The following is a 13,557-nucleotide window of genomic DNA, read 5'->3' as shown; positions in this document are numbered from 1 at the left end:
TTTTCCTTCCTACCAGCTTATTCCAACTGCCCACAGCTTCCAAGCCTATGACAAAAGGCATGCCATTTCTGTCTAGATGCTGTTGCTAGACATCCTTCAGCACTAGACTCCTTCCAAACCTCAACCTGCTTGTCTAGTAATTGAAGTCATAAACAATCTCTTATATCAAAAACCCCTCTCAAAAGTCATTTGGCGCTTTGTAAACATTGTACAAACCCCAGGTTTTTTCTTTCCACATTGACTATTGTATTCCAACAAGCCACTTGTTAAGTATTTTATAACCCAGGAATGGTCCAGACCATCTATTTTTCAATTCTCATAATCCACAAATATGTGTTTCCAAGAATTGGCTCAAACTAATGTGGCCAATCATCTAGGTGTCATCTGTTCCTTTGAGAACAGGTCATTCAGGGTCTGGTGCCCCTTGTTCTAATATTTTTCAATGAAATTAAAATCCACATCATCTAGTATGATTTTACAGTAAAATATGATATTTATTCCAGGCCAAATCTCAAAGCATGAGAGTAGCATTGATATTTCCACTGTAAATAATGCTGCATTTTATAACAAGCTCCTGCTTGTGTACTTCTTTCTTTATTCTGAAATTTGGGCATCTCTAACAAAACAAATATGATTTCCCCCTGAGAGTAGCTTGCTAGGCCACTTCAAAGATGAGTAAAGAGTCAACCATGCTGAGCCGTAGAGTTTTGTTGCATATAGGGTCACTCAGATTTTTATTAACAAAAAAAAAATCAACTTTATTTAAAATGATAGGTTATGAATGAGTAGTGACATTGCCTGAAGCATACAATAAAACAAGTTGCGATATGAACACTGTTCAGACAGAGTTGTGGAAGTAGTACAATCTTGGGCAGCACAGTTTATCACTGGTCAAGATATGTGCCTGTTTTAAATTTAAAAAAGTCAAATCTCAGTGGTAATTAAAATCTTGAAAATGTAAAAGTTCAAATTTTAAGCATATTATAACAGAATAAATCTTTTCTCTTCGCAGCTGAATTCTGGTTCTCTGATGGATCTTTAGTGGATAAGTCAAGGTTTACAGATCCTGGCTTGATGCCTCTTCCAGATACTGCTTCTGGATTAGACTGGTCGAACCTTGTAGATGCTGCACGAGCATTTGAAGGTAAAGAGAAAAGCTATCCGTAACCTTCGTAGAAACTGTCACATCTCAGGTTTAGCACGTGAACATCATGAATATTAACCTAACTGGATTTGTTAATTTAGAAAAGTGGTGGGTGAACTTTACACAAAAGGATATAAAGGCCTGATTGGAAAGTGTTTTTGGATGATGTATAAATTGGTCATATTTCCATGAATACAGACTCCAATTTAGACAGCGTGTTTTTGCAATATATTGTCACAGCTTTTAAATTAAAAGGTTGAGTTAGAACATGAGAAGCCAATGTAAAACAGATTTCGAATGTGAAGTAATTAAAAGCATTTCAAGGTAGAAGCCTGCGGTTTTCTGTTGTATACAAGTCTCAAATAAAAGTCTTCAGTTTGAATTCCATTCTCATGACATTGTAAAGAGAACAACCCAGAAAGAGGCCATTTGGCCCAGATGATTTATGTTGGCTCATTTGCACTGTACAAATCTCCTCCTTCATTGTTAACCCATCCCAAAACTTGCTTCATCAAACTCTATCATTGTTATCTCCTATTCATTTCTCCCTAATGTGATTTTCCATTTTGCCCTTCAGTGCATCTTTGGGTAAAGAAATTTGAAACTATGTTATGGACCATCAGGAGAAAGCCATCTCTTCCTACATCTCTCATTAGAGTTGCCAACTTTGAATGCATGTCACAAGATCTCAAACCACACTAACTCAGACAACCTTTAGGAATATTCAGTACTTCTATAAATATTAAATAAAATGTGATCTAAGAAAATAAAGAAAAATACTTTTCAGGAGCCCTACTTTTTTTTCTTATTAGATCTGGGTGTGCAGGTCTACAGATCACTGAAGGCAGCAGTGCAGGTAGATAAGGTAGTAAAAAAGCCCTTTGGAATACTTGCCTCCATTGGAAGGGACATTGAGTAGAAATATAGACAAGTTATGCTACAACCATACAGAACCTTAGGTAGACCACACTTGGAATATCATGTACGACTCTGGTCACCACAATACCAGAAGGATGTGGATGCTTTGCACAGGGTACAGCAAACGTTTACCAGGATGTTGCCTGGTATGGGGTATTTTAGCTATGACAAAAGGTCGGATGGACTGGGTTTGTTTTCACTGGAATGCAGAAGGTTGGGGGTGACCTGATAAACACTATACTTTGAGTAGCATTTTGAAACTATTAGAATTATGATCACTGGACCCAAATGTTCCCACACTTACTTCAGTCCCCTGCCCTGCCTTATTGCCCAAAAGGAGGTCTAGTTTTGCTCCTTCTCTAGTAGGAATATTTACGTATTAATAAAGAAAATTTTCTTGAACACATTTGGTAAATTCTTCACCATCCAAACCTTTAACACTGTGGTAGTCCCAGTCAAAGCTCGGAAAATTAAAATCCCCCATGTTACAACCTTATTATGCTTACATTTATCTGAGATCTCCCTACATATTTGTTTCACAATTTCCCTCTGACTATTGGGCTGTCTATCGTAAAATCTCACCAATGTGATATTTCCTTTCTTTTTTCTAATTTCAATCCATAAATTTTCACTGGAAAAGGATAAGCCTTCCATAAAAGTTTAATTGCAATCAGGCAAATTTTAATGGTGTGAGATGAGAACTTTCAAAAGTTCATTGGAGTAGACTGTTAACAAGTAAAGGATTGTCTGACAAATGGAAGGCTTTCACGGGTGTGTTGACAAGAGCTCAGAAGCATTTTATCCCTGTTAGAGTGAAGAATAGGCTGGTAAAATTAAGGAGCAATGGATGACAACGATATTGAGGCTCCCATCTTATTTTAGATGTAGACTACTTGGTTCAATTGAATCTTTTAATCAGTATAAAGAATATAGGGGCATTCTTAAGAGAGAAAGAGGATTTGAGATAGCATTGGCAGATAAAGTTAAGGATAATCCAAAAAGATTCTACAAATATATTCAGAGCAAGAGGGTAACTGGAGAGACGGTAGGGCCCCTTAAAGATCAAAGGGGTTGTCTTTGTGTTGAACCCCAGAAGATGGGAGAGATACTAAATGATATTTCACATCAGTCTTTACTGTGGAGAAAGAAGTGGAGGCTAGAGAATGCAGAGAAATAAACATTGTTGTTTTAAAAACAATTCACATTACAGAAGAGGAGTTTCAGAAGATCTTAGAGAATATAAAGGTGGATAAATCTCGGGGACCTGATCTAATGTATCCCAGAAAGTTGTGGAATACAAGGGAGGAAATTGCAAAATCACTTGCATAAATATTTGCATCATCCATAACTACTGGTGAGGTACCCAATGACTAGAGGGTGGCTAAAGTTGTACCTTTGTTTAAGAAAGATTAAGAAACTGGGGAACTATAGAGTCTGACTTCAGTTGTGGGTAAATTGTCGGGGGTGCTTTTAAAAGATAGGTTTTATGGATATTTAGAGAAGCAAAAATTGATTATGGATAGTCAGCATGGTTTTGTGTGAGGAAAATTGTGTCTCATAAACTTGGTTGATTTTTTTTGAGAAAGTTATCAAAAGGATTGATGTGGGCAAAGCAGTAGATGCTGTTTACTAGGATGTTAGTAAAGCCTTAATCAAATTTATGCACGGTAGGCTAAATAGTAAAGTCGGGTCACGTGGGTTTCAGGATGAGCATGCTAACTGGATACATATTTGGCTTAATGGCAGGAAAAAGAGAGTAATGGTGGAGGTTTGCTTTTCGGACTGGAGGCCTGTCACCAGCAGTGTTCTGTAGCGATTGATTCTGGGCTCTCTTATTTTTGCAATTTGAATGAGAATATAGAAGGCACATTTAGTAAGTTTGCAGACAACACCAAAATTGGTGGCATGGTAAAAAGTGAAGAGGATTTTCTAAGATTACAAAAGGATCTTGATCAAATGGGTCAATGGGCTGAAAAATGGCAAATGGAGTACAATCTGGATAGGAGTGGCACTGCTGCCTCACAGCACCAAGGACCCAGGTTCAATTCCACCCTCAGGCAACTGTCTATGTGAAGTTAACACATTCTCCCCATGTCTGTATGAATTTCCTCCGGGTGCTCCGGTTTCCCCCCCACAGTCCAAAGATGTGCAGTCTAGGTGGGTTGGCCATGCTAAATTGCCCATAGTGTTCAGGGACATGTAGATGAGGTGGGTTATAGGAGCATGAGTCTGGATGGGATGCGCTGAGTGTCGGTGTGGACTTGGTTGGGTTGAAGGCTCTGTTTGCACACTGTAGGGATTCTATGGTCTATTAAATGTGAGATATTGCATTTTGGTACAACAAACAAGGGTGGGGCTGATTTGATTTGATTTATTGTCATATGTACCTAAATACAGTGAAAAGTTTTGTTGCGAGCAGTATAGGCAGATCATTAGTAAGCAAGGAGCTACAGATCACAGTGTAAAAAAAAACTTGGGCAGAGTGAGGCATACAGGTTACACTTCATAGGAAGTGAGCAAGGCAAGATCAACATTATTTGAAGTTAGAAAGTCCATTCATCAGTCTAATCGCGGCAGGTAAGAAGCTGTTCTTGAACCTGCTGGTGCATGTGTTCAAACTTCTATATCTTCTTCCTGATGGAAGAGGTTTAGCGTTACCAAGGTGTGATGGGTTTTTGATGATGTTGGCAGCCTTTCCACTGCAATGAGAGGTGTAAAAGGAGTCCAGGAATGGAGGATTGGCTTCCGTTTTGGTCTGGGCTGTGCACACATCCTTCTGTAGTTTCTCACAGTCCAGGGCAGAGCAGTTGCCACACCTTTCTATGGTGCATCTGTAAAAGTTGATGAGGGTCCTTATGGATATGCCAAATTTCCTAAGCTGCCTGAGGAAGAAGAGGTTTTGTACCTTCATGGGAAGTCCATGACAGTTTGTGGGTTATCATTATTCCTAGGAACTTAATACTGTCGACTTTCTCAACATCCACATTGAAGTAGATGGGGGAGTGTTCTCATTTCTTTCTGAAGTCAATGATCAGTTCTTTTGTTTTGCCAACATTGAGGGAGAAGTTGCTGTCATTGCACCACATCACCAAGCCCTCTGTCTTCTTTGTGTATTCTAACTCTTTGTTGTTTGATATCCGTCCTACCACAGTGGTGTCATTAGCAAACTTGTAGATGGCGTTTGTTCGGAATTTGACTACACAGTTGTGGGTTTACAGGGAGTACAGTAGGGGACTAAGAATGAATCATTGGCCGGGGGGGGGGGGGGGGGGGGGGGGGGGCACTCCAGTGTTTCAAGAGTCATGGAATCCCTACAGTATGGAAACAAGCCTATCAGCCCAACAGGTTTGAGTGTTAGCATGGAGGAGGTGCAGTTATCTATCTTCACTAATTGCTCCCTGTGGAGCAGGAATCTGAAGATCCAGTTGCAGAGGACAGAGCCAAGACCAAGGTCTCAGACTTTTGAAATCAGTCTGGAGGGTGTAGTGGTGTTGAAGGTGGAGCTGGAGTTGATGAGCAGAATTCTGACGTAGGTGCTTTTGTTGTCCAGAGGCTCCAGGGATGCGTGCAGGGCTAGGAAAATGGCATCTGCTGTGGACCTGTTCCATTAGTCGGCAAATTGCAGGGGATTGAGGCAGGCTGGAAGGCCAGAGTTGATGTGGGCTACGACCAGCCTCTCAAAGCACTTCATGATGGTAGAGGTCAGAGCCACTGAATGGTAGTCATTAAGACATATTGCGTATGCTTTCTTAGGTACAGGGATGATGGTGGTCCTCTTGAAGCAGGTTGAAACCGGCTTGTAGGAGAGTGAGGTTGAAGATATCAGTGAATACCTTTGCCAGTTGGTCCACACAGGACCTAAGTGCATGACTAGAGACTCTTTTTGGGACAATTAATGGTAGGGCCTTGGGTAGTGTTGTAGAACAGAGGAACTTAGGAGTTGAAGCGCATAATTCCTAGAGGTTTGTGTCACATATAAGCAGGGTTGTTAAAAATATGTTTAGCATGCTTGCTTTCATTACTCAATCCTTTGAGTACAGGTGTTGGGAAGTCCTGTTGAAGTTGTGCAAAACATTGGCAAGTCATTTTCTGGACTACTGTGTCCAGTTCTGGTGGCCCAGTTATAGCAAGAACATTATTAAGCTGGAGAGAGTTCAGAAGAGATTTACCAGGATGTTGCCGGGTGTGGAGGGTTTGAGTTATAAAGGAACGCTGGATAGGCTGGAACGTTTCTCATTGGAGCGTAGGAGGTTGAGAGGCAACCTTGTAGATGTTTATGAAGTAATGAGGGGTATAGATAGAGTTAATGGTATTTGGGGATTTCAAGACGAGGGTACACATTTTTAAGATGAGAGGAGAGAGATTTTAAAAAGTAATGAAGCACGAAATTTTTTACAGAGAATTGTTCAAATGTGGAATGAACGTCCTGAGGAAGTGTGTGTGTGCTTACAATTGCAATGTTTAAAGAACATTTAGATAAGTACATGAATCAGAGAGATTTGGAGGGATATGGACCAGGAGAAGGCAGGGGTCGGACTAGTTTAGTTTGGGATTATGTTTGGCATGGGCTGGTGGGACCAAAGGGTCTGTTTCCCTATTCTATGACTCGATGACGCTAAAATGCAACTGACCTAATGCCTGTACAAGCTATAATGTAAATTAAGCTATATTTTTAGCGAAATTATTCAAGGCTGGAAATATTTAAGACCCTGTCATGTAAGTAATATATTGCAAAATTATTTGTCTAGAAGTTTTCTTTTCACGTTACCCTGGAAGAATGAAATGCCGCAGCCTGTCTCACTTTACACATTTGGAAATAAAACTTCATTGAGCACCTTTAACAGAAAATTGCTGATGTAGTTTTCTTTCCACCTTGAATTTTGATGTTAATATTACAAATGATCAAAAGAAACAAGTTGACCTTATCAAAAATGTTTGAGCTGAAAGAATCAGTTGTTGGATGAGCATTGTAATGGATGACTTTAAGAACGTGCTTTCCTCAGGGATATTCAGCTGATACAGGCCAGTAAATATTCTACAGTCAATGTTTGTAGCTTAACAGAGGTGTTAAATGTGTAGCTTTTTGAATTGTAATTTTACTTCAAAACAACAGATCTTTAGTTGTGAGATAACAGCGTAGAGCAGGATGAACACAGCAGGCCAAGCAGCAGAGGAGCAGGAAAGCTCTCATTTCGGGTTGACTCCCTTCTTCAGAAAAAATGGATCTTTAGTTGTGACTGTTTACAAAACCATGTGATGAGAAAATAGTCTATAAATGATTGCAAAGTCTTGGAACCTTACAATTACAATTATTGCGGGAAAGCCCAAAAATGCTCACCTTATTTCTTTCTCAACTCCATATAAGCACTCACCCTTTATCACCCAACTTCCCACAACAGATGTTAAAAAAAACAAACTTGTAACCAGCCATGCCAGTTATACTCTCTTCCATCAGGCGGAAGATATAAACATTGAATTCATTTACAAATTTCAACAACAGCTTTCTTTCCTGATTTTAACAGACATTTGAATGAATCCCTCAAATGCTAATTCTTTTCTCTCTCTGCACCTTCTCTGTGGCTATAAAACTGTATTCCCCACTCTGTTCTGCTATCCTGATGTACTTTGTACAGAATGATCTGTCTGTGTAGTGCACAAAACAACACTTTTCACTATCTCGGTACACATGACAACAATAAATCAATCAATTCAGGGAAACCCTGCTAAAAGTTCCATTCCAGCCTTTCAAGTGACCTGGAAAGCCCCAGATAGTCTAAGGTGATTCTTACTTTGGTAATAACTTCTTGTTGTAATATATTCCATTAAAAAATACTGTACATTGTTCAGTCTTAATACTGCTTTGAGGTAGAGCTGACACTTCCACTTGCAGGATGTGTTCAGATGCTGATTTCCTGAAGAGAAAGATAAAATCTTCACAAATTGAGCTTCACTTTCAGCCCGCTTTCATAAAAATCACACAGTACAGAAGACTTCTTTCAGCCCATTAAATCTGTAGAGCCAACAATATACTACTACCTACACCGGTGCACTGTCCCACACTAGGCCCACAGCCTTCATTGTTATGACATTTCACGTGCTCATCCGAGTACTCTGCAAAGATTGTAAGGTTTCTCACCTCAGCTACCCACCCAGGCAGTGCACACCAGACCCTCACCACCCTCTGGGTTAAATAGGTTTTGCTCTAATCCCTTTAATCCACCTACCTTTCACTTTAAAATTATGCCCCCTTGTTGTTGACTTCAACGAAGGGGAACAGCTGCTTTCTATTCACTGCCCTTCACAATTGTGTACACATCTGCCAGAAGAAGAAAACAGCCTGAGCTTATCTAACCTCTCTTTGTAGCTGAAAAGCTCTATCCCAGACAACATCTTAGCATCTGTCATTTGCACTCCCTCTGTTGCAGTCTCATCCTTCCTCTCGTGTGGTGACCATAACAACATACGGGACTGTAGCTGTAGCCGAACCAAAGTTCTTTACAGCTCCAACATGACCTCCTTGCTCTTATAATCTATGCCACAACTGATAAAGCCAAGCATTCCATATGCCTTCTTTACATCCTATCATGCCACCTTCAGGGATTTGTGGACAAGAAGCCCAAGATCCCTCTGTTCCTCTGAGCTTCCATCCATTGAGTGTTCCCTTGTCTTATTCCTTCTTTCAAAGCGCATCACCTCACACTTATGAAATTCCATCTGCCACTAATCTGCCCATCTGAATAATGCATTTATATTCTCCTGTAACCTAACACCTTCCTCTTATGTGTCATCCACACACTTACTTATCCTACAAATAGAAGGTCACTTGCTGTCTGCAGCCCTAAACCCAAAGGCAGTCTATCATTTTACTTACCGTCCATGTCCATGAACATTTTTCAGGCTTGGATCAAATCCACTTATCTCCATTTCCAGCAAATTTGAAGGTAAACTTTCTTTTTCATCTGAAGAGGAAACAGATTCCTCCTAAGAATTTGCCAATAACTCAAGTACTGCTTAAAATGAGTCAAATTAGATGTTGATATGTTTCTATAATGATGGGGACTGTTCACTGATATTTTCAGTGTTGTCTGTTGGTTCCTCATTGTACCTCATTGAGCTGGTTAATACAATTGAAGCTGATAGAATAGGAAGATCAATGTCAGTTTAGTTTAAAAATTGGCATAAGAACAGAAAACAGTTGTGGTTAATGTCTGTTTTCATACAAGAAGATGGTAAGCAGCAGTATTCCCACTTCTTTAATTTTTTTAGTCATGCGGTATGTAAACTTGGATATTACAATGTAAAGTTCTGGAATCTGACACTCGAAGCTATGGCAAGCAGTGAGGTTGAAACCAATTGACTGCAATGTGATAAACATAGGCTAGCATAATAAAGGTAAATGTAAAGTCACCACAGTCTTACCAGACCATACGGCTGCTCTCTCATTAGGGAGGGATGACTGTAGGTGATGAGGGTCACCATGCCTCAGGTGAGGGGAGAGGATGAGAAGAAGAATTATTCATGGTAACCTTAGCCAGTTCAAGAATTGAACCACGCTGTGGGCATCATTCTTGATGCAAAGTATAAGGGATCGTGGCCCTCGTATTAGAGGTACAGAGTATAAAGGCAGGGTAGTTACGTTGAACATTGATAAAAGCTTTGATTAGATCGCAATTAGATTACTGTGTCCAGATCTAGTCAGCCCATTTTTTGGAAGGGTGTGGGGTTCTTGAGAGATGTGATCTAACAGAATGATCCCAAGGATGAAAGACTATAAGACTAGGGTGTGGAAACTGGTGTTCTCCTCGGAATGAAGGAAATTGAGGGGAGATTTTATACTGTTCCCATTAGTTGATTGTGTAGAAACAATGCAACACAGGTATAAGGTTTGGGCAAGAGATATGGGAGAGGAGGCTGTGGAGGGAAGAATAGATTTATGCAAATAGTACTGATCTGGAACTTATTGCCTAAAAATGGTGTGGAAGTCAATCAATTATTTCTAAAGTAAATTGGATGTCCACTTATAAACTGGAAGAGTCCTAGGCATATGTGCTTCTCTAGCTGACTGTCTGAGGGTCTAAATACATTCCTAGCTATGTGACTGCCCCAAAACACACCCTTATTTACACACAGCCATTTATGTAGAGATCAGCTGCTCCAAATCAGGGAATTGAACTTTAGTCCCCTAAATGGCAGAAAGGGACACAAATCATTATACTGATGCAGAGCTTCTCATACGTGCTCTTTATTGAAAGTTAAAAATTGGAAACTACTTTTAAATGTGATGTATACATTTTCTGCTGCATTTCATTTACAAAAACAAACTCAGTTCAGAGCTCTCGATGGCATAAATACTGTGCTTTTAGACTTTGATGCTGGGAGCTAATAAACTGTCACTAACCAAATAAGCTGCAACAAATTGTTGTAGGACTTGAAAATCACGGTACTTTAAAAAAATTGGTCTTTTTCTTTTCTGTGCCAGTAGAGTGTGTATTTTGGCAAAATTCAAACTGAAATTTGTCCAAATGGCTATCCTTTATTAACAGTGATTGCCTTGATGTGATACAATTGTTAGTTTCTTTCTCTCCTCTCTTCGCTGTCTTTTCTCTCGCTTCTATCTCTTAGTTATCTTTTTCTACTCTCCTTTTGTCCTTTCTTTATGCTGTCTCTCTCGAGCACACTGTCTTTTTGCACATTCTCTCTTCGCTCATCTTTCTTTTTTTCTCTTGTAATTGCTCCCTATTGCCACTACACCCTTTTGCCACCCACGCTGTCTTTTGTCCCTGCTCCCTTTTCCCTTTCTCTTTCCTTTTCCTGCTCCCTTTTCCTTGTACCTCACTTCCTTGATCTCCTCCTCCTCTCTTTTTGATCTTTTGTATCATCCATCCACACCAACCCCCCGTCACCACTCATACCATTTGAGGGACAAAAAAAAAGAAAAAAAATCAAATTAAAGAGAAGACCTGAGTCCATTTCCTCAAATTTCAAATCAAACAGCAGCTATCACCTTAACACAACAGCATGTTGTCAGGGTTAAAAATCTAAAAGACTGAGAGTCAATTAACCCGCCCCATGCCTGGATTTGTGATCTTTACACAAAAACAAAGTTTGCTGGAAAAGCTCAGCAGGTCTGGCAGCATCGGTGAAGGAACAAACAAGGTTAACGTTTCGGGTCTGGTGACTCTTCCTCAGAACATTGTGATCTTTGCAATTCGGTTTATCCTGCCTATAATCTTATTTTAACCCTCAGCTCCTGACTCAAACCATTTTAAAAAGGACATGAGGGGCAACATTTTTACACAGAGAGTGGTTTGTGTGCGGAGTGAACTGCCATGGAAATTGGCGGATGTAGATACAGTTACAACATTTAAAAGACATTTGGGTAAGTACATGAATAGGAAAGGCTTGGATGGATATGGTTCAACACGGGCAAACGGGACAGGTTTAGTTTGGGAACATGGTTGACGTGGACTAGTTGGACCGAAGGGTCTGTTTCTATGCTGTATACAATCAAAATCTTCCTCAACTTTATCCCTCCATGCTCTACTTAGTTTAATTACTTACTTAGTTAAGTTACTTACCAAACCCCAAAAAAGTGAAAGATTTTTGTATCCAGATAAATTGGTTAATTGGTGCCACAGTCCTCATTCTCAGCCATGCAAGCTATAAGAACCCTTAATCTTTCTTAACAGTAGCCAGGACTGAAACTCTTCCATTCCCTTTAACTGCTGTTCCAGACAAATAACTAGATCAGATGAACTAACCTTAAGGGGTTTGACTGCCTTCTGGAGCAAAGTATCCAGAAAACGCCCCTCCCCTGCAGATGTATTTGCCATGGATTGGATCAACTAGAAACCATGTTTTACTATGCCTGGTTTTCACTGAGTCAGGATTAATTAATGACCTCAGTGAAAGCAAGCTTGGGTACCATAATATGATTGAATTTTATGTACAGTTTAAGGGAAGGAAGTGTGGGTTCAAGGCAAGTATTTTCAATTTAAACAAGCACAATTATGAGAGCATGGAAGCCAAGCAAGTGAGACGAAACTGGCAATTTAGGCTAAGGTTTAGGTCAATTAGGATGCAGTAGCAACTATTTAAGATGTTCCAGAAAGTGCAAAATAAATGCACTTCAGCAAATACGAAAAATTCTGAGATGGACCCACAATCGGCAGTTAACTGAAAAAGTCAAAGATAGTATGAAACTCAAAAAAAAAGACATATAACTAAGCATGAGCAGGTGGCAGGTCAGAAGATTAGACAAACAATATAGAAAAAAACAAAGAATGGCTAAAAAGATTAGCATATGAAAGAAAGTTAACCAAAAATATAAATGTAGATAGAAATTAGATATTTTTTAAAACGGTGTTAATAAAGCAGGTAAAAAGAAGTTCTGAAGAAGGGTCACTGGACCTGAAAAGATAAATCTGGTTTCTGTCCACAGATGTTGCCAGACCTGCTGGATTTCACCAGCGATTTCTGTTTTCTAACTAAGCATTAGCTCTCTAGGAAATGGCTCTGGAGAATTATTAAGGGAAGATAAGGAGATGGGAGGTGAATTGAACAGGTATTTTGCATCAGTGTTCACGACAGATATAAAGTAGCATCCCAGAAATAGCTGTAAATGAAAAATTGATAGGGAGAGCAGGACTTCAGCATATTAAAGTTACCAAGTAAGTTAACTAGTTCCCAGGTCCTAATGATTTCCTCCTAGTGTCTTTTTTAAAAAGTAACAACTGAGATAGTATGCATTGGTTTTAATTTTCCATAACTCATTAGATTGTACAAAAGTTTCTTTAGTTTGGAAAACAGCTAACATAACTGTGGAAGGGCTACCAGACACAAAATGTTAGCTCTCTTTTCTCTCCACAGATGCCGCCAAGCCAGCTGAGACTTTTCAGCAATTTCTGTTTATATTTCTGATTTCTAGCATCCACAGTTCTTAGTTTATGTTAACTAAGATAACTCATTTGTTCGAAAAGGGAGGCAGACAGCAGGCAACCAAAGGCCAGTTGTCTTAACATCAGCCACAGGGAAAATGTTAGAAGTCACTAAAGACATCACAACAGGGTAGTTAGATAAGCTCAAGGTAATCAGGCAGAGCCGACATGGTTTTGTCAAGGGAAATCATATTTAACTAATTTACTGAAGTTCTTTGAAGAAGTAATTTGGGTTGTGGTTAAAGGAGAACTGATGGATGTATGATATGTAGATTTCCAAGAGGTATTTGATGAGGTGCCACATCAAAGGCTATTGCAGGAAATAATTGCGAATGGTGTTGGGGGTAGTGTATTAGCATGCATAGAAAATTGGCTGGCTAAACCAGAAGCAGAAAGTAGGAATAAATGGGACCTTTTCAGGCTGACAGAATGTCATGAGTGGTATGCCACTCAGTAGGTGCTGGGACCTTAAGTTTTGATCGTTTATACAAATGATTTGGATGAAGGGACCAAAGGTAGGGTAGCTAAGTTTGATGGTGACACATGGATAGGTAGAAA

General features: G+C 39.6%; 1 protein-coding gene across 6 annotated transcripts in view; it reads left to right on the top strand.

The window, feature by feature from the left end:
- LOC125452648 (signal-induced proliferation-associated 1-like protein 2) overlaps positions 1 to 13,557 on the top strand; it is a 548,569-nt gene that overhangs the window by 475,744 nt on the left and 59,268 nt on the right. For all 6 annotated transcript variants that reach the window (XM_059645560.1, XM_059645563.1, XM_059645558.1 and 3 more), the window contains one exon: positions 1,013 to 1,144. In XM_059645560.1, coding sequence (XP_059501543.1) covers positions 1,013 to 1,144 — 132 coding nt within the window. The remainder of the gene's footprint in view (positions 1 to 1,012; positions 1,145 to 13,557) is intronic.

The sequence above is a fragment of the Stegostoma tigrinum genome, chromosome 4 (genome assembly GCF_030684315.1).
Source record: "Stegostoma tigrinum isolate sSteTig4 chromosome 4, sSteTig4.hap1, whole genome shotgun sequence".
Lineage (NCBI taxonomy): Eukaryota > Metazoa > Chordata > Chondrichthyes > Orectolobiformes > Stegostomatidae > Stegostoma > Stegostoma tigrinum.
This window is presented reverse-complemented; position numbering and strand designations above follow the sequence as displayed.